The 20497-nt window shown below is 41.9% G+C and overlaps 1 protein-coding gene across 4 annotated transcripts in view; it reads right to left on the bottom strand.

Moving 5' to 3' along the window:
* Positions 1-20497, bottom strand: part of HDX (highly divergent homeobox) — a 148590-nt gene that overhangs the window by 82041 nt on the left and 46052 nt on the right. For all 4 annotated transcript variants that reach the window (XM_075940764.1, XM_006115323.4, XM_075940763.1 and 1 more), the window contains one exon: positions 10694-10747. In XM_075940764.1, coding sequence (XP_075796879.1) covers positions 10694-10747 — 54 coding nt within the window. The remainder of the gene's footprint in view (positions 1-10693; positions 10748-20497) is intronic.

Raw genomic sequence — 20497 nt, 5'->3', positions numbered from 1 at the left:
AAAGGGGGCACTGTAGACACCATGAACAGAACAGATTATGAACAGGAGGCTGCCAGACAATTCACCAACACCAGATTCTAAAGGTTTCTCTTCTCTGATCCCACTAAAGAATACCAAAAAACCCTAAAAACACAGTATAAAAGAACATCTCAGCTTTCTACGCTGATGAAGTTGCCTATCAGGAGACAGATCTTTCTGTGGGCCCCAAGTCCCCAGGGTAGAGATAAATTGATAATTTTTTAAAAATAAAAGACAAAATGGATATTTATTTAAATCTGATTTTTTAAATCCCCAATAAAATACTAAATTTCTCATTTATAGTAACAGTTACAATTAAATCTCATCACAAACATGCTATACATAAACTTACACTCTCATAAAAATGAATTAATAGCTCTACTCTGTCCAGACTAATTACAGTAAAACCTGTGCTATCTGGCACTTAACTAGCCAGAAAACTTTAGAAACCGGCAAATTTCCAAGCCAGGAAAAAAACTTATTAAAAACAAAACAAAACAAAAACAAAAAAGGGAAACTCGTGCTTTAAGCCAGGCTGCTCCTCAAACGCTCCCTCTGCCCTTGCCAGACGCGCATGCAGCATGTACCTGGGAGAGGGGCAAACGGCCGCTCCGGCCACCTGACGCCAGGCTGCATCCCGTCCCCCCCGCAGCTCCTGACATCCCAGCCCCCCCTTTCTCGCGCTTCCTGGCCTACTCCCTGGCACGTCAGTCCCCTGCAGCTCCTTGCAGTCTGGCACCCCAGTGGCTCATGGCTGCCCTAGCAGCCCCTCCCCCCCCAGGTCAGCCCTTTTGCGGCTCCCCCACCCCCCATCTTTGCCTCCGGCTTCCACCCCCCTCACCAGGCTGCATCCTGCCTCCCTCCTGTGACCGCCCCCCCCCCCCAGAAGGCCACTTCCCGGCCCCTGCACCGTTCCAGCCCCCCCGCCACGTAGGCCCTGCACAGCTCCCACCCTTTCCCCCCCTCAAATACCTGGAATTTTTAGAAAGCTGACACGACCTAATCCCTGGGCATGCCAGATAACACAGGTTTTACTGTAGTAGATTTTGCTTTTTGAAAGCCAAGAACTTTCAATTTCTATTTGTCAGCAGACTAAAAAGTAACATGTGCAAAGAAAGACGCAAGCTGGATAGAATTGTTTTTGTTCTGTGCTTGTGTGGTAGTGGACCTGGACCAAGCACAGCAGAAGAGTTAGTTAAGACATTGTCTTAAAGCCAGAGAAACAATACATAGGAAAGGATGGAGGCAGCATAGGAACAGTGGAGTGGACTGGAAAGAGAAAGGGAAGACATTATTCAGCACACACAAAGCTTCTTATATTCCCCCAAACTTTTGCAACAGAAAAACTGCCATGGCTTCTGGGCCTAAGAGAGACCCAATCTGGGAATATACAGAAAAAATGTATTCCCTAGGTAAAAAAGGAAAAGGTATAAAGTATAAGCAGTGTAAGATGATGCAGGAATGAAACATCATAAGGAAACCTGCTTATTGGGAGAAAATGATGCAGATGAAGAGGTGGATATGGCTGAGTGGATTAACAGTTTAGCAACTTAAATAATTCACTTTGCAATGCACCATTCTTCAAGATGCTATGCCTTTTTGAATGAGTGTGATTTGACATGTACATTCCCAAGTTGTTTGCGATGTTGGATGTTACTAGGAAAAAAAGTTTAGCTTTGCTTATCCTTATGGCTTGTTTAATTAGTTAACTAGGTCCAGAATGTATCGCTGCAATACAGATAGGTGCAATAAGAGAAATCTAGAGTTGTTAGTCAACATTAAATGTCATTTTCTTATTTTATATTGCATAATACTTACCCCTTATTTTGGAACATCATATCCAGAGACCATAATGGTGATGCCATAAATTTATTCACTATTTTACTTCAGCATAACTCAGCTTTTCCAAGGGAATTCCATTCTGTACTTGTTTTCTCAAAAAACAGAAGTGCTGGTGTGTACAATGGGGTTTATTCCAAAATTAAATGCACTCTAAGCACAGTCAGTCTTTGCTTTTTTGGTAACTTGATTTAAAAATCGCAATTTAAAAAAATCCCAACCAATTCACTCTGCAAGCCATTTTTTTCCCCTCAAATAAAACATGTGATTAGATAGGAAGTGAATGTCAGAGTTGAGCACCTCTATTGGGCATACCTCACCACCAACCTTACACTGCTTAACCCTAGGGATGGTAGCTCCAACAGTCACAGTGGTACATCCGGAAACAATTGTTTCTGAGACAATTACACAAAACTAATCCATCCTGACATCGCATTTATAGAATACGACTACAGTGTTTGAGGAAAGGGATTCCAGAGACTATGTGTAACTTCTAGCAGTAGGAAAGCAGGAGAAGAGCTACTTCAGTTTTGTTTTCATTCAGAGAATTATTATTTTTTAAAAAACATCTGTGCATATATGTGTATAGATGCAACTGGCGTCAGCTCAGGACACTGAGGACGTATCTCCACTGCAGCCTTAGATAGACGTATAACTTAAGTGCTGCCCATAAACAGATACCCATTCATGCAGAAAAATCTCCAGCTCAAGTGCTGTCTGGCCCATCAGGGAATATGAGTTGTTAATCATTCTATTACAGAACTGCTGACTGACCAAGAATGGGGCCTCCTTGTTGTAGTCACTGTACAAAATACAGATTAGTAAATGGCTCTTTGCCCAGAGAGCTTAAATCCTGATAATGATGCAGCTACTCTGCGTTGCTCATGCTACCACTTTGTGCTTTGCTGAGGTTGTTTTGCAGTGGTGCCATGCTCATTTGAACTAAGGCCATTTCTTCACATGCCATGCTGGAGATCAATCTTCTGGCATTCAATTTAGCAGGTCTAGTTAAGACCTGCTAAACTGAACACTGAGGATTGGCTCCAGACTGGGCTGATACCTTTACAGCTTCAATAGACTTCTTTTGGGGCTAGAATCCTTTGTTTCTCCGCCTATACCCGAAGACGGTTAAGAGGAACTGGCGGGGCTGGACCACGCGACTGGAAACGGTGCAAAAAGCCGCAAGATGGCCGCCGCGCATGCGCGGTCCATCAGACAACAGCTAAAAGATCTCTGATCTGCGGCGCTGGGATGAGCCCGACACCCATAGTGGAGCACCCACGGGGACACTACCGGAAGAACAACAAGGCTGTTTATAGGCCAATAAGTTGATCATTCAGTGATCACCTAGTCATTAAAGTTGCCAGAGCATTGAAAACACCCTTATGGCTTTCATTTGCACATTTAAAACCATAAACCACTCCATACCCCATATTTCTAATTTTAAATACAAAAATGATACATAAACCAAAATAAGGTATACAGATCCAGCAGATTGTGACATTAAAATTGATAGGTTACATGAGGCATTTTTTCTAAAGCATCTTCGAGTTATGTATATTTATATACAAGAGACTATTTCCAGACAGGGTTAGAATGAATTGTGACATTTCTTCTCCCTCCATGCTATATGAAATTATGCCCCCTAAATAGCTCATTGTCCCAAATGCTAGATGAGCTATGACTACGGTGACCATATTTTCTGAACCAAAAATGGAGATAGCCATGCCCCTTACCTCTTAGGCCCCACCCCTGGGGGTAGTACTTCCAGGGTCAAGATGGATACATGATTGGAAGTAAAGGGCATCATGTGACCCATCTAAAAACTCCTCCCATTGTCCTCTACCAATATTGTTAGGTTTGGGCACCATATGACCCTTCCCCATGCAACTATACTGCAACTGCATTAACCCAGGCCCCAGACCTAGGGTGCCATGATACTGCAGCATAGGTTTCCAACCTCAATTCAAGATGGGGTCCAGGATCTGAGACCTATTACTTTGCAGTGTAGATGCAGCCCCATTTGACTCAGGGCCTGGCAGTTATACAGACCTTTCTCACAATTACGTGGGACAACTTCCTTAGACCTCTTCACAGATGATTCTTACCGGTTCCAATTAACTGGTAATTAGAGGGGGCTGGAGCAGAGGGCTAGCTGTAGAAAGGGGTTTCTCTCATCTGGAGCAGCCCCTGTCTGTGGGCAACCTGAGGGCCCGGTAGGTAGTCCCCTCTCTCCATGGGGACTCCAGCCTGCTGTGGACAGGGGCTGCTCCAGAGGGGGCTGGGAGCTGGCAGCAGCTCCAGTGTGACCTAACATTAACCAGTTAACTGATTAATGGGAATTTACATTCCTAATGAGATGTACTACAACTGCATTTTTTGAAATTACTGCAAAACTATCAAGTGTCCTCCATTTTCAAAAACAAGAATGACAATACTGAACTACCCAGGACAATTACAGGGTGGAAAAGACCATGTCACTAACCCTCACCACCACTGCTTGAAAGGCACATTTCCTACATAAGTCAATATGAGGGCTGGGCTATTTTATATGTAAAGCTACTGAGAAATGTACATGTTAATACCATGATGGCAATGCCTATTACTACGTATTATTTACATAATATAATTGCCAAATAGAACTACTTCCCAACCTGCTTACAACGGGACTGATCCAATTTAAATGTTAAGCTAGGATTAGGCCCAAAGCAATCTGTTGACATTACCCAAAAAGATCCAGTTAACATTTAGTCACCCTTCAAAAATATAAGGGACCAGTCAGTAAAAGCCCCACTGCCTGGTAGAGGTGATCTCTGAAAAAAATTGGAGGGACATTGAATTGACTTCTTCTGACAGCAGCGCTTTCTCTCACTGGACGTGGGGTCTTTAGCACAGGTTTCACTTTGTGTGTCAGAATAACTCAGAAATGTGTTTTCACAGCTAACTCCATTCAGGGCTAGGCAACGTGGAGCCCAAACACAGAAGAACAAATTCCTTGAAACTGGAAGTCAAAACATCTTACCTCTTCATAGAGCTCACAAAGGGCTTGTTTACCCAGACACACAAGTTATGACAACCCTTTTTGTAGAAAGACGATATACATCCTGCCTCTCAAGTGTTTCCAGGTGGCATCATAACATGCTGTTTTAATCTTAACTGCTTGGATGAGGAAGGCTCACAATGAGTCTGTCCATCATTCACACCAGAGTGATATGATGATTTCACCACAGTGGTAACAGACCTGATTTCTCTGTGGACTCTTGTGGAGCAGCAGGGAGCCTGAGGTGGTCTATTAGGGGGAGTGCCAGGAGGTGCCTCTGTTTCAGTGGTTCTCAAGCTTTTTGGCCCTTGAACCACTTGGCTCAATGTAAAACCTTTCTGTGGACCACCAGGTACTAAGGGAAACGCATAATCAATTACATAATTACGCCTGAGCCATTTTGCTAGTTCTGCACCTAGGGAAAATGGTTTAATTTAAATTATTGAACAGATTAAGCATTTTAACTTTCTCGTGTTAGTCTATCAAACTTCATTTTAAATAGTGTCCAACACAAAAGGTTGGAATGTTTTCTTTCTTTGTAACAAAAAACAGGACTGTGTAGCACTTTAAAGACTAACAAGATAGTTTAATAGGTGATGAGCTTTCGTGGGCCAGACTCACTTCCTCAGATCAGATAGTGGAAGAAAATTGTCACAACCATATATACCAAAGGATACAAATAAAAAAATGAACACATATGAAAAGGACAAATCAAATTTCAGAACAGAAGGGGGATGGAGAGGGGGGAAGGGGGAGAGGAAAGCTCATCACCTATTAAACCATCTTGTTAGTCTTTAAAGTGCTACACAGTCCTGTTTTTTGTTTCAGCTGCACCAGACTAAAACGGCTACATTTCTATCACTATTCTTTATTTGTGGCAGGGATGTATAACCTTTTTGAGTCAGGGGACACTGACATACAGAAAAAATCAGTTGGGAACAACACAAGTGAGAAACAACAAAACTCCTCCCCAAACCCCCAACCCTCACTGAGCTGACCTCCAACTCAGACACCTCACTCCTCTGGCGCTCCATGGGGCAAGAGAAGGGACAGGGAAGACTGAGGTTCAGGGTTTCCCATAGACCAGATTTACTTGTCTGGTGGATTTTATGGACCCCCTTAGGTTCTGGGTGGGGACAAAAATGAGAGGTTGAGTGTGTGGAATGGGGGTAGGAGTTGGACTGCCCTGATCTGGCACCCTTGGGACCTGATTGGTCCCAGATAAGGAGTTGTTCCAAACCAGGGGAGGTCATTTCAGGCCCCCTGCTGCCAACCGCTCTCCCCCACCACTGGGCTTCTGGGCTTCCTAGGTCCCTCCTGCCCTGGCTCCCACACTGGTTCCCTGTGACCCCCCTCCCCACACCAGCCCAGACAAGCTACATGCTGATTCCCTGCACCCCACCCTCGCAGCCCAGCTGAGCTCCACGCCAGTTCCTCGTATTCCCCTTGCAAATTACTTGTTTTTGCAGGCTCCCAGCAGTCACTGCCTCCTGCTGCTCCTATTGGCTGGATCCCAAACAGCAGGGAAAGCCTCCAGGAAGTGTCCTTGACTCCTATTCCCCTAGCCGAGGGAGAGGGAGGAGAAACAGCAGCATGCAGCCACTTTTAGCTGCGTTTGGAGTCTAGGGGCTTTTCAGGACATTTCAGAGTTTCATGGGGACACTGGGACAGGAAATTAAAAAAAAAAAGGGGGGGGGGGGTCTATCCCGGAAAAATCTGGGACAGATGGTCAGCATAGCTATGACTCTACATATCAGGGGAAGTTCCCACCTTTTACCATAGTGTGGAATGCAGCTTACTAGGAATTGCTTTATGCCTTCCTATCCCCCAAGCAAGACAATGTAAAACCCCTGCGGTAAATAATTACATAAAAGTGTATATATACACACAAGTATTTAATTAATTTTAGTTATCTTTAATGTAATTTAGCAGCTGAGAATGAGGATGACTGGCAATACCAAAGCTTGATCAAAGCCCATTGAAATCAATAAAAAAAAAAAAAAAAAAGACTCCCGTTGACTTCAATGGATTTTACATCAGGCCATATGTGACTTGCTGTATGCAGTTTGCCAAAAAGTTTTGCATGGCCCATCGCAGGAATTGTTAACAAAAACTAGCATAATCTTACCATATCAAAAATCCTTCTCTCCCCTCCATCCTTAATTTTAATAATTTTTCAAATATGAAATTCAAAGTTTACATGTTTATTCATAAGCCCAGATTAATTTTATGTGTAGGATGCATTACACAATATACAAGCAAAGCTATGAGAAATGACTCAAAATTAAATGTTATGAGCTTGATATTTTAAAGTTATTTTGTATTTTAAAAACTATGATGTTTTACTACATGGTTTCTCTGTTTAAAGCATATCTATTTCTCATCTTGATCTTGAGAAAGTTATTTCTATGGTTTGGTGATGGCATAAAAAGTTATATTAGATGTATTAAATAGAGGTGTTTTTATATCTAGCTAGGATTTACTGACAGTTGAATTGATACATTCTAACACTCAGAACCTTAGGGTTGCCAACCTCATCAGGACTGGCTAGGAGTAGGGATGTGAAAGTGTAACCGTTTACACAGTTAACCTTTGAGTCTGGGCTCATCAGTTAACATGCATGGTTACACATAAGAACATAAGAATGGCCATACTGGGTTAGACCAAAGGTCCATCCAGCCCAGTACCCTGTCTCCCAACAGTGGCCAATGCCAGGTGTCCCAGAGGGAGTGAATCGAACAGGTAATGCTCAAGCGATCTCTCTCCTGCCATTCCCCCTCCCCCTTACTCTCCTCTTTTCCAAGCTGAAAAGTCCCAATCTCTTTAATCTCTCCTCATATGGGACCCATTCCAAACCCCTAATCATTTTAGCTGCCCTTCTCTGAACCTTTTCTAATGTAATCTTTTTTGAGATGAGGAGACTACATCTGCACGCAGTATTCAAGATGTGGGTATACCATGGATTTATATAAGATCAATAAGATATTCTCCATCTTATTCTCTATCCCTTTTTCAATGATTCCTAACAACCTGTTTGCTTTTTTGACTGCCGCTGCACACTGTGTGGATGTCTTCAGAGAACTATCCATGATGACTCCACGATCTCTTTCCTGATTAGCTGTAGCTCAATTAGCCCCCATCAAATTATATGTATAGTTGGGGTTATTTTTTCCAATGTGCATTACTTTACACTTATCCACATTAAATTTTATTTGCCATTTTGTTGCCCAGTCACTTAGTTTGGTGAGATCTGTTTGAAGTTCTTCACAGTCTGCTTTGGTCTTAACTACTTTGAGCAGTGTAGTATTGTCTGCAAACTTCTCCACCTCACTGTTTACCCCTTCCTCCAGATCATTTATGAATAAGTTGAATTGGATTGGTCCTAGGACTCACCCTTGGGGAACACCACTAATTACCTCTCTCCATTCTGAAAATTTACCATTTGTTCCTACCCTTTGTTTCCTGTCTTTTAACCAGTTCTCGGTCCATGAAAGACTCCTCCCTCTTATCCCATGACAACTTAATTTACATAACAGCCTTTGGTGAGAGAGCTTGTCAAAGGCTTTCTGGAAATCTAAGTACACTATATCGACTGGATCCCCCTTAGCCACATGTTTGTTGACCTCTTCAAAGAACTCTAATAGATTAGTAAGACATGATTTCCCTTTACAGAAACCATGTTGACTTTTGCCCAACAAATTATGTTCTTCTATGTGTCTGACAATTTTATTCTTTACTATTGTTTCAACTAATTTGCCCGATACTGATGTTAGACTTACTAGTCTGTAATTGCCAGGATCCCCTCTAGAGCCTTTTTAAATATTGGTGTTACATTAGCTATCTCCCAGTCACTGGGTATAGAAGCTGATTTAAAGGATAGGTTACAAACCATAGTTGTTAGTTCCGCAATTTCACATTTGAGTTCTTTCAGAACTCTTGGGTGAATGCCATCTGGTCCCGGTGACTTTTTACTGTTAAGTTTATCAATTAATTCCCAAACCTCCTCTAATGTCACTTCAATCTGTGACAAGTCCAGATTTGTCACCTAAAAGTACGGGTCAGGTTTGGGAATCTCCCTAACATCCTCAGCCGTGAAGACTGAAGCAAAGAATTCATTTAGTTTCTCCGCAATGAAAGTCCCCCCCCCCTCCACTGCTGCCTCTGTATCAGTTGGGGTGGGGGGGAATGGAAGCTGGTCCCAGCACATGCCAGCTTAAGTACAGTCTCCCCTGCCCATGCACTGTTGCCTCTGACAGAGACAGTGAGGAGTCAATACATACAGAGAGTCGACTTAAAAGCTGGCACTCCATGTATACTGCCCCCCACGGAACCACCTCCCCCTCACACACTGCTGCTTATGATATAGAGGCAGCAGCAGAGTATGGGGGAACGGCAGGCATCAGTGCATACAGGGAGTAGGCTTAAGCCTGCTCCCACCTGTCTCCACCCACCTCACAGCGTATAACTGAAAAATTCAGCTGTTATGCATTTAATTATGTAACTGTATTTTAACAGCCCTAGCTTGGAGTCTCCAAGAATTAAAAATCTTTAGTTAAAGATTATGTCATGTGATGAAATCTCCAGGAATACATCCAACCAAAATTGGCAACCCTATTTCCCACTGTTATACCACAACTATGACAGTGATTATTTTTAGAAAATACACATTAAGTTGGAAGATATTTTTAATAAGAGTTTGAAAATCTGAATAGAAGTAGTTTTATACTTATTTAGGAATTCCTTATCACTTCAGAACACCAGTTTGAAAGATTTTGGTTAATGGGCAAGGATATATAACTAAAATGTGGATAAAAACTACACCTCTGATAACTGACAAATTTTAGATTAAATCCTGCTTCAAATATTTTAAATAGAGACACAGATAGATGGATCAAGCGCACTGATAAACTAGGATTTGTTGTCTTATGAGTTCAGTTTTCCCTCTCTGAATTTTTGGGTCATGATCAGCCTTTTTGGTTTCACTTTTTAAACACAAATCACATCAGTCTGGAAGTCATTTTACTCATGGAAACAATCCCTATTTGTGTACTACAGATAGTGTGGACTACTTACATGCATAAAGGTGGTACGATGGGATCTAGGATTTTACCCTTGGGCTTTTAAAACACCACTAGATACTGTATGGCTATGTCTAGACTGCAGGCTTTTTTTGGAAGAAGCTTTTCTGGAAGAAATCTTCCGAAACAACTTCTTCCGAAAGAGCATCCACACTGCGAAAGCACATCGAAAAAGCATTCTGCTTTTTCAACAGATAGTGTCCACAATGAATGGTTGCTATCTCCCATGTAAGCTTGGATTACTATGGGCGGAATGACCACCAGGGCACCTGTGCTTTTTCCTCTTCTTGCGAAAGGACCCTCTCTTTGCTGTCCACACAGGCCTTTTTCTGAAAGAGCTCTTCAAAACAGTTAGGTTTCAGCATCAAACTTTAGTAAATAGCAGAAAGAGGTTTACCAATGTTGGAAAAACCCCTCTATTCTTTCAAATTTTTTTTTTTTTGAACGAACACGATTGCAGTGTGGATGTAATTGAAGTTTTTTTGGAAAAAACACTATTTTTCAAAAAATCCCTATGTAGCGTAGTCATACCCTATGGTTGCTTATGGGGTATCATTTACAGGCTATGATGGTGGCTACTATGAACAAACAAAAAAACAAAAGTTTCTGTTTTACCAAATACTCAAATTGACATTTTTCTAGAGGTCATTTTAAAAAAAAATCATTTTGTCAATGTCTTTATATAGCCCATTTGCTCCTTCAAGTGAAATGTACTTACTGCTCTTTTTCTGGAACACCCGGTTATCCAAGGCACAGTAAGGTTTCCTGAAATCTGAGGAAGCAAATGAAAAAAATCTATAAGGCACATGCTCAGATTGCTGATATGGCAAACAATACTATGTAGATACCTTTTGCATGACTTGTGCAAAATAATCAAGCTTTAAAGAGTGTGTGTTCATTGAGGTAAGAGTCTATAAATACAAGTACAGATCTAAATGCCCTTCTTTCCTGAAGAAGAAAATGCTTGCAAGATTTTCATAGGGGAACAAATTCAATTTGTGTTACTCACGTGCGTAATCTGACTACTGTGGGACTGGCCTGATGAGCTAGGTGAGTAGAGTTGCTCTTATTGAACTGAAGTTTCCGGACTAACTTTGTACTATATAGTAAGTAACACCAGTCCTAAAAACAACGTTTTTAAATGGTATGGAAATCAATGCATTTACAGAGCTCTTACTGAAAGGCTATAAAGTATATTCTGTAGCACTGGCTAAAATACATTTTATTATAGTCTGTAGACCAAATCTACTAAATTACAATAATCTCCTAAATCAACAGCCAGCCAATCCCCCATTAATAAAAATGACCTGAGTACTACTATCATGGAGTTACCAGAGTTTAGCACCTCTTTGGATTGTCCCAATGGGAAATCTGCACAAAGACTATGGGTGGAATATAGGCCTTAGTTAATTACAGGCAGTCCCCGGGTTACATGGATCCGACTTACATCGGATCCCTACTTACAAACGGGGTGAGGCAACCCCGCACTAGCTGCTTCCCCCCAGCAGACCAGGGAGACGCGAAGCTAGCGCCCCCCACCCCCCGCAGACCAGGGAGACGCGGAGCGTCTTTTCCCAGCAGACACCTCAGCTTGAGAATAAAGGACTGAAGGAAGTGAGGTGTGGGAGAATAAAACTGAGCTCTGGAGAAATGTTTGGCTAGAGTTTCCCCTACAATATGTACCAGTTCCGACTTACATACAAATTCAACTTAAGAACAAACCTACAGTCTCTATCTTGTACGTAACCCGGGGACTGCCTGTACTACTATTTTAGGGCCAATTTTCCAAGTCAGTTACACGGAGGCATCTTTCATTTACTGTAGTGGAAGATGTCTCAGTGTAACTTAGAGCACAATTAGGACTCTAATAAAGCTACTGTTGCACAGAACAGGAAAGAAAATGATGCAAAGAACTTTTCATCAATGTCACTTCTGCTCTTTGTATATATGATAAACCAGTGCTACCTGTTAGCAGAAACACTGAACTAGTTTAATTACTGGCTCTGTAGCCATAGAGCCTTGCAGCTCCCATTGGTGGCAAACGGCAAACTGCAGCCCACGGGAGCTGAAAGACTTTATGACTGCAGGAACATTCAGTTAAAAAACAAAACAAAAACGAAGTGGTCCATTAGGCAGCTTTCTCAAGGTGGGCCCATTGAACTAGTAGTTGTACCATTACCCACTTTGAATGCACAATCAGAGTAACTTCAAGTTAGGTAAAGTTGTATACCCAAATTATTTTAAACATTTGTTTTTAAAATGCCATTGTTACGTTTCAGAAATAATACCTCAACAAGATGCAAATGAAAGTCAAAATTCAGAAAACAATTGCTTCCGGGTAAGGCAGACTTTGTCTATGCTTAAAAAGTTTAAAGCACAGCCAAAGCAGTGCCTTAACCTGAAAGTGTAGCCATGACACAGAGCACGGGAAGAGAGCACTCCCAGCGCTCTGTGTAGCCAAGTTCACGCTGGAGCTTTACAATGTTATAAAGTGTTGCACTCAGAGTTGTGATGGGGGGAAGAGGGGAAGTGTTATTTTCACATTCCTAAGCCAGAAAGTTACAACACTGTTAAATGCCAGTGTAGACTTAGCCAAAGTTACACTAACACATTCAGGTGGATGTATCTGTGCAACTAGAAAGACTAGAAATTTGAAATGACACCTTGAATTCAGCATCATGGAGGCCAGATCAATACATCAAGCAGGCTGGATCCAGCTCATGGGTCAAGTGCATAAAAATCACTCACTGCCAAAAACATACCTTCCAGTTGTATCTGTTATGCATACCGGTTTTTATGTAATGTTCCAGGGACATTAATCAATAATCCAGATTCAAAACAGTTAGGTTTCAGCATCAAACTTTAGTAAATAGCAGAAATTTGCATTTTAGAGTAATAAATTTTCACTTTCAGTGGAGCTTGCCTCTTGACCACTACAGATTCCCACAATGTTCCATGTAATTTTTTTTCATCCATGTGCATATTTTTTCTATGTGAGGAATAGATTTTTATGTGCACCAAGGCACATGTAAACGTGCACCACCAGTAGATACAAACACCTAGCTGTGGGCACGCTGCTAATCAGCTGGGCAGCATTTGAATATCTCCCAAGTGGCCACACAAGCACACAGCTTACAGGAAACACTGATTCCCACACTTCCAAAGAAGCATTTGCTTACACATAAAGCTGAAGTGTACTTCTTTCTCTCTCCAACTCAGCCTTACAGGGTATGAAATAATATTCTATGCTGGTTTTGGGTTCTGCTATAAGCATCCTTTATGCACAAGAGACATTGATGATACTCTCAAACAATTCATTTAATAAAAAGAAAAGAAAGCCATCACAGACCTAACACACCTATTTCAAAATATGGTAAACTTAATACTTCCCTCTCTGCATTATATTCATAATTAAAATAATTTACTATTTTTGAATAAATGTGTATCCAAAAATATAATTATAACTTCCAAACCTAAAAGATTACTTTATCACTTGCTACCTAAGACACTTTTGTACAGAAAAATACTCATCAAGATTCTTCAAACATCCGGTTTAGCCAGCCATCTTCTAGCTTGATCAGGACACCCTCTCATTTCGGACCATAAAGAGACAGGCCTAAATCTGTAATGTTTAAAAACCGGACACTCCAGCAGGAGTTCTGAAATTCCCCCTCCTTCACACACAAACACATCTGCCCTGGGAGCCCTTCTCTCGTTCTCCCAAGCCTCATCCTCATTTGTTCCTCTTTCTCTCGCCCTCCTTGTTTACTGCTTTCCCCCTCTCCTTTCCCCTTGGTAGGGAGGGACTTGCCTACAGAGCCAGACTGGGAGCTAAAGTTACCCAACACAGGGAGAAGTCAGCTCGTAGTAACTGGACTTTTGGTGTCTGGTCAGTAGATCTGACTGGGCACTATCAGGTCTGCTTTTCAGCTGGACTTTCCAGTTGAAACCCAGACACCTGACCACCCTATAAGGGGAGGGAAACAGGAAAATTAATATCATTCTGTGGCTGTAGCATGCACGCACGCATTGTCTTTTTCATAGTTCCATATATTCTAAGACTTGTGAACATTAGGGATGTTAACGTGTACTCAAGTATATGATTAACCGATGAGCCTGGGCTCATCTGCTAACCTTCTTGGTAATACACATTCCCTCCCTCCCATGCTGCCTCTGTATCAGAAGCAGCAGGGAGGGAAGGGGAAGCAGGAGCCAGTGCTCCTGTGGAGCCACCTGTCCCCCACCCCGACACTGCTGCCTCCCACAAAGGCAGCAGCATGGGAGATAGGGGGTGGAAAGGTGGGAGCTGGTGCTTGCCCAGGCTCGCCATGGAGAGGCTGCTGCGTGGGATGAGGAGTAGCCTCTGTCCGCATGCAGCTTGGAGTCCCTTCTCCTGCCCTGCTCCCAGGACAGATGTGTTTGTGTATGGAGGAAGAGTGAATTTCAGAACTCCTGCTTCCCTCCTCTCCCCGTGCTGCTGCCTTTGTAGAGTGTCGGAGGAAGGGGGGGGGGAGCAAGTAGTCAACAGAGGCAGCAAGGGGGGGGAGCGAGTAGTCAACTACTCGACTACTTGCTTACATCTCTATCAGAAATGTGGAAATTCGAATACAAAAATAGATATATATGAAGAACTATCTTATTTGAGATAAATCAAGTTAAACAACAAAAAGCCCCCACAATTTTTTACCAGAATAATAAGCACCACTCTTACAGGTGGTTTTAGCAATTTCTAAATCTCTTAGGCTACTGTAATTCTAGATTAATTTTGGCATGTTCATGTATTCAAAATTCTTCATAAAAAAAGTGGGACCATTTTTTAAAAATAATGTAGAAAATATAACCCATAATTGCCATATCAATTATCAATACATAACTTTCCTTATGCGGTACAATAAATTAAGTGGTAAATGGCCTAGAAGACCCAGTTGAGAAAGTGACAGGTTGCTTTTGAGTCAGGAACCTCTAGCTAAAGGAGCACTCAAAGACAATAAGGTCAGTGTGGTGCTAAAGGAGCACTTAAGGGCGATAAGGCCATTGCGGAGAAACTAAATTAATTCTTTGCTTCAGTCTTCATGGCTGAGGATGTCAGGGAGATTCTCAAACCTGAGCCATTCTTTTTAGGTGACAAATCTGAGGAATTGTCCCAGATTGAGGTGTCATTAAATGAGGTTTTGGAACAAACTGATAAACTTAACAAGTCACTGGGACCAGATGGCATTCACTCAAGAGCTCTGAAAGAACTCAAATGTGAAATTGCAAAGCCATTAATTGTGGTTTGTAACCTATCCTTTAAATCAGCTTATTTACCTAATAACTGGAAGATAGCTAACGTGACGTCAATATTTTAAAAGGGCTCTAGTGGTGATCCTGGCATTTACAGACTGGTAAGTCTAATGTCAGTACCGGGCACATTAGTTGAAACTACAGTAAAGAATGCACACAGATGAACATAATTTGTTGAGGAAAAGTACACATGGTTTCTGTAAAGGGAAATCATGCTGTATTAGAGTTCTTTTGCGGGGGAGGGGTCAACAAACATGTGGACAAGGAGGATCCAGTGGATATAGTATACTTAAATTTCCAGAAAACCTTTGACACGGTCCCTCACCAAAGGCTCTTAAGTAAGTTGTCATGGGATAAGAGGGAAGGTTCTCTCATGGATTGATAACTGGTTTTAAAAAACAAAAAAAACCAAAACAGGAAACAAAGGGTAGGAATGGTAAATTTTCAGAATGGAGAGAGGTAACTAGCGGTGTCCTCCGAGGGTACGCACTGGGACCAATCCTTTTCAACCTATTTATAAATGATCTGGAGAAAGGGGTAAACAGTGAGGTGGCAAAATTTGCAGATGATACTAAACTGCTCAAGATAGTAACGACCAAAGTAGACTGTGAAGAGTTTCAAAAAGATCTCACCAAACTAAGTGACTGAGCAACAAAATGGTAAATGAAATTTAATGTTGATAAATGAAAAGTAATGCACATTGGAAAAATCATCCCAACTATACATACAAAATGATGGGGACTAATTTACCTATAACTACTTGAGTGAGATCTTGACTCATTGTGGATAGTTCTCTGAAAAATATACGCTCAATGTGCAGAGGCTCTCAAAAAAGAAAATAGAAAGTTAGGAATAATTAAAAAAGGGATAGAGAATAAAACAGCAAACATCTTATTGACTTTATTAAACCGTGGTTACACCCACATCCTGTCTACGGAATACAGATGTAGTCGCCTCATCTTAAAAAAAAAAAAAGATATATTGGCATTGGAAACGTATCAGAAAAGGGCAACAAAATGATTAGGGATTTGGAACAGGTCGCATTTGAAGAGTGATTAAAAAGACTGGGACTTTTCAGCTTAAAAAAGAGGAGAATAAAGGGGGATATGATAGAGGTCTATAAAATCATGACTGGTATGAAAGAAGTGAATAAGAAAAAGTTATTTACTTGTTCCCATAACGTAAGTACTATGGGGTCACCAAATGAAATAAATAAGTAGCAGGTTTAAAACAAACAAAAGGAAGCACTACTTCACGCAACACAGTCAATTTGTGGAACTCCTTGCCAGAGGATGTTGTGAAGACCAGGACTTTAGCAAGGTTCAAAAAAGAACTAGATAAATTCATGGAGGTTAGTTCCATCAATGGCTATGAGCCAGGATGGGTAGGAATGGTGTCCCTAGCCTCTGCTTGTCAGAGGCTGGAAATGGATGACAAGAGCGGGATCACGTGATGATTCCCTGTTCTATTCACTCCCTCTAGGGCACCGACAGTGGCCAATGCCAGGAAGATAGAATACTGGGCCTTTGGTCTGATTCAGTATGGCCTTTCTTATGTTAATGCCAAATGGCAGAAGGTATAGGGTTGCATTTGTTGTGGGAACTCTTAGATCTGATAGCGACATACTTCTTTCAAAGAGTGTCATGAAAGGTGTCTGCTGAAAGCCTTTTTCACACTGATCATCACTGAAAAGTGTGTATGTAGTAATATGTATGGAGTTATGTATATGTTGAAAATTGTGTTCAGATATACAAGACAGATGATCAGTAGAGATGTTATAAATGAGTGTAATTAAGAAACCATGTAACTGCTAAAAATATCAGTTACACATGGAGCTACATCTCCCTGGGAGCCAGTGCACGCAGGGAGTAAGCTTTTAAGCTGGCTCCCTGCACATACCTACTCTCACCTGCCCCCCCCCCCAGGCTGCTGCTTCTGAACATTAACCAATGAGCTAACCATGTTAACTCTTTCCTGAACAGAGCCAGTTTATCTTCATAGGTAGATAAACCTTTCTGCCTGTCTCTTAGGCTATGTCTAGACTACTTTCCTCTTTCAAAAGAGGAATGTAAATGAGGCAAATCGAAAGTGCAAATGAAGCGCGGATTTAAATATTCCATGCGTCATTTGCATATTTGCGTCCGAGCGCTTTTTCGAAAAAGGGTTTTTTGAAAGTGAAAGCGTAGTCTAAACGGGGTTCTTTCAAAAAAAACCCATTTTTTCGAAAGAACCTGTAGGATTACGGGTTAATTCAAAAAATGTTTTCTTTTTAAAAAAACCCCGTTTAGACTATGCTTTCACTTTCAAAAAACCCTTTTTCGAAAAAGCACTCGGATGCAAATATGCAAATGAAGCACTGGATATTTAAATCCGCGCTTCATTTGCACTTTCGATTTGCTTCTTTTACATCCCTCTTTTGAAAGAGGAATGTAGTTGAGACGTGCCCTTACTGTATTTAAACAGACTTTTATTGCTTCACCAGCTAATCAAGAGTGCAAAAGTCAACCAGAGACAATACAAACTACAGGAAGAAATAAACAGGAGGTTTCCAGTTTATGACTAAGACCAAAGAACTAGCTTGGTATATTAGAAGAACACAGGGAGGGACACGATAATTACTACAGAGTACACCAATAGTGGGCTTGCTTCATGAACAAAAGATCACAACCTTGGCTGTAATACAAAAAAGGGCAATCATGAGTGGCCTTCCTTCACTTTAGTGGCCTCAACATCCCACGGCCCACTGGGACTACACCTGCAACCCCACAACTACCATCTGTCCCTCTTCCCCCATGCTCTCTTCCCACTTACCTGCTCCAGCTGCATCACTCAGGGGAGCAGGGCAGGCTAGAGCTGGATTGCTCTGCTTCCCAGTGCTGGTGGAGCAGAATGACCTCACTGGGTGATAGCAGTGGAGAGTCAGCTGGGTTCTTCTACTCCCTGCAGCACCCGCCACTGCTGGTGAATGCATAGCAGGCCTGACCCCTGCTTCCAGCACCAGGCCCCCTGCTTCCAGCATCCTATGGACAGGACAGCTCTGAGCAGATACTCTGCTATCATTTGGACCACAAACTCTGATTCACCTGGTATGCATTTTACCTGCTTTAACATCTCAAAAACTCTCACTTCTTTGCTAACAAATCTTTAGTTAATTCACTAGAAAGATTGACTATATCATCATCTTTGGTGTGAGATCAAGAACATCCAGTACTGTTGAGTACCTGAGACTGGCACTCAAATCTGCGAGCCATACCAGTACAGCAACATGAAAGTCTCAATATCTTCCAAAGGTGAAACAAATCAGACAAAGTGGATGAGGTAATATCTTCTATTGGGCCCAAACTTCTATTGGTGAGTGAGAAAAGGTTTTGAGCCACAGATAATTCTTTTCAGGTCTGGGAAAGATACTCGCAGCTTCACAGCAACAGAATGCATTGTTTAGCTTCTTTCCCAGACCTGAAAAGAATTTTCTGTGGCTTAAAACCTTGTCTTGCTCACCGACAGAAGTTTGGTCCCAAAGATATTACCTCATGCACCATGTTTCTTTAATATATTTGCACCAACATGGCTACAACTACACTGCACACAAAGGGAAAACAAGGCCATTTTAATTCAAAAGGGCTTCCTCCGTAGGAAGGAATAGATTCCTAGGGGATATATTTTAGAAAAAGAATATACTGAACCATTGGTAACTAGTACAAAGCTGTATTATTCAGATGAAGCAGAAAGACTCCCTTTTCCAGGAACAAAAGAATCCTTTGAAATAGGCTGATGCTGTCTGATGTCTTCTTAAAGCAATATTAGGAAGAAATGAGTTATTCGTGCAGTAGATTGAATCAAGCTTTCTGACTATAAAATAATAATAGGGATGCACTTTATGGGAAGGCAGATTATAGGTTTGCTAAAGTAAAAGCTCTTTTATCCAGCACTTCACCAATGGCAGGCTCAGTAAACTGGCATTTCTGATCTGCTAGGAAAGTTCAGTTTATAATATGTGGTTGGTACGTGGCCAACAGGCGGTGAGGGCATAGGAGACACTATGGGGTGCACTCTGGGAGATAGTTTGGGCTGAAAAGAGGCTTGAGATTGGGGTTTAGGCACAGGGTGCTGGGCGAGGCACTTACCTCCAACAGCCCACACAAGCAGCTTCCCATCCCTGTTATTGCTGGCAAAGGTGTGACCAAGTGGCTCTGCAGGCATGTCATTTCAGTCCCCCTTTCTTGAGCGCTGACTCTGCAGTTCCCAGACCTTTGGTCAAGAACTGCAGCCAATGGAAGCTGTGGGGGTGGCAACTGTAGACAGAGGTACTGTGCACACTTACAGCAGAGCTACCTGGCTAGGACTCCACCAGAAGCAACAAGAATGCAGAGCTGCTTATGGGAGGCTGCTGGAGGTAAGCACCCGTCCCCCTCTATCCAGTAACCTGAGTCCCTCCTGTGCCCCAATCCCCTTGCCAGAGCTTGTGCCCTGCAGCCTCCTACCATGCCCTTGCTACACACCTCCCCCACAAGTACACCCCAAACACTTCCCTCTTAGTTAACCAGCATTTTCAATTTACTGGCAGCCCTCATTCCCCCAGCATGCCAGATAAAAAGCTTTTACTGTAACTTCTAAAGTGAACAACTAGCCTACTGCCTACCAAGTTATAGAAGACCTTTGACAACTAGTTTCCCCAAGATCAGTGTTAATGGACAGTGATAGAAATGTAGCCGTGTTAGTCCTGTATTTTGTTTCAGCTACACCAGACTATGTAGCACTTTAAAGACTAACAAGATGGTTTATTAGATGATGAGCTTTCATGGGCCAGACCCACTTCCTCAGATCAAATAGTGGAAGAAAATAGTCACAACCATATATACCAAAGGATACAATTAAAAAAAAATGAACACATATGAAAAGGACAAATCACATTTCAGAACAGAAGGGGTATGCGGGGGGGGGGAGGGAGGAAGGTAAATGTCTGTGAGCTAATGGTATTAGAGGTGATAATTGGGGAAGCTATCTTTGTAATGGGTAAGATAGTTAGCGTCTTTGTTGAGACCGATGTGTAGAGTGTCAAATTTTAGCATGAATGACAGTTCAGAGGATTCCCTTTCAAGTGCAGATTTAAAAGGCTTCTGAAGCAGGATGCAGGTAATTAAGTCATTGAGACGGTGTCCTTTCTGGTTGAAATGGTAAGAAACTATTTTTTCTTTGTGATCCTGTCTAATATCTGTTTTGTGGGCATTGATCCTTTGGC

Source organism: Pelodiscus sinensis, chromosome 13 (genome assembly GCF_049634645.1).
Source record: "Pelodiscus sinensis isolate JC-2024 chromosome 13, ASM4963464v1, whole genome shotgun sequence".
In the NCBI taxonomy this organism is placed as follows: domain Eukaryota; kingdom Metazoa; phylum Chordata; order Testudines; family Trionychidae; genus Pelodiscus; species Pelodiscus sinensis.
This window is presented reverse-complemented; position numbering and strand designations above follow the sequence as displayed.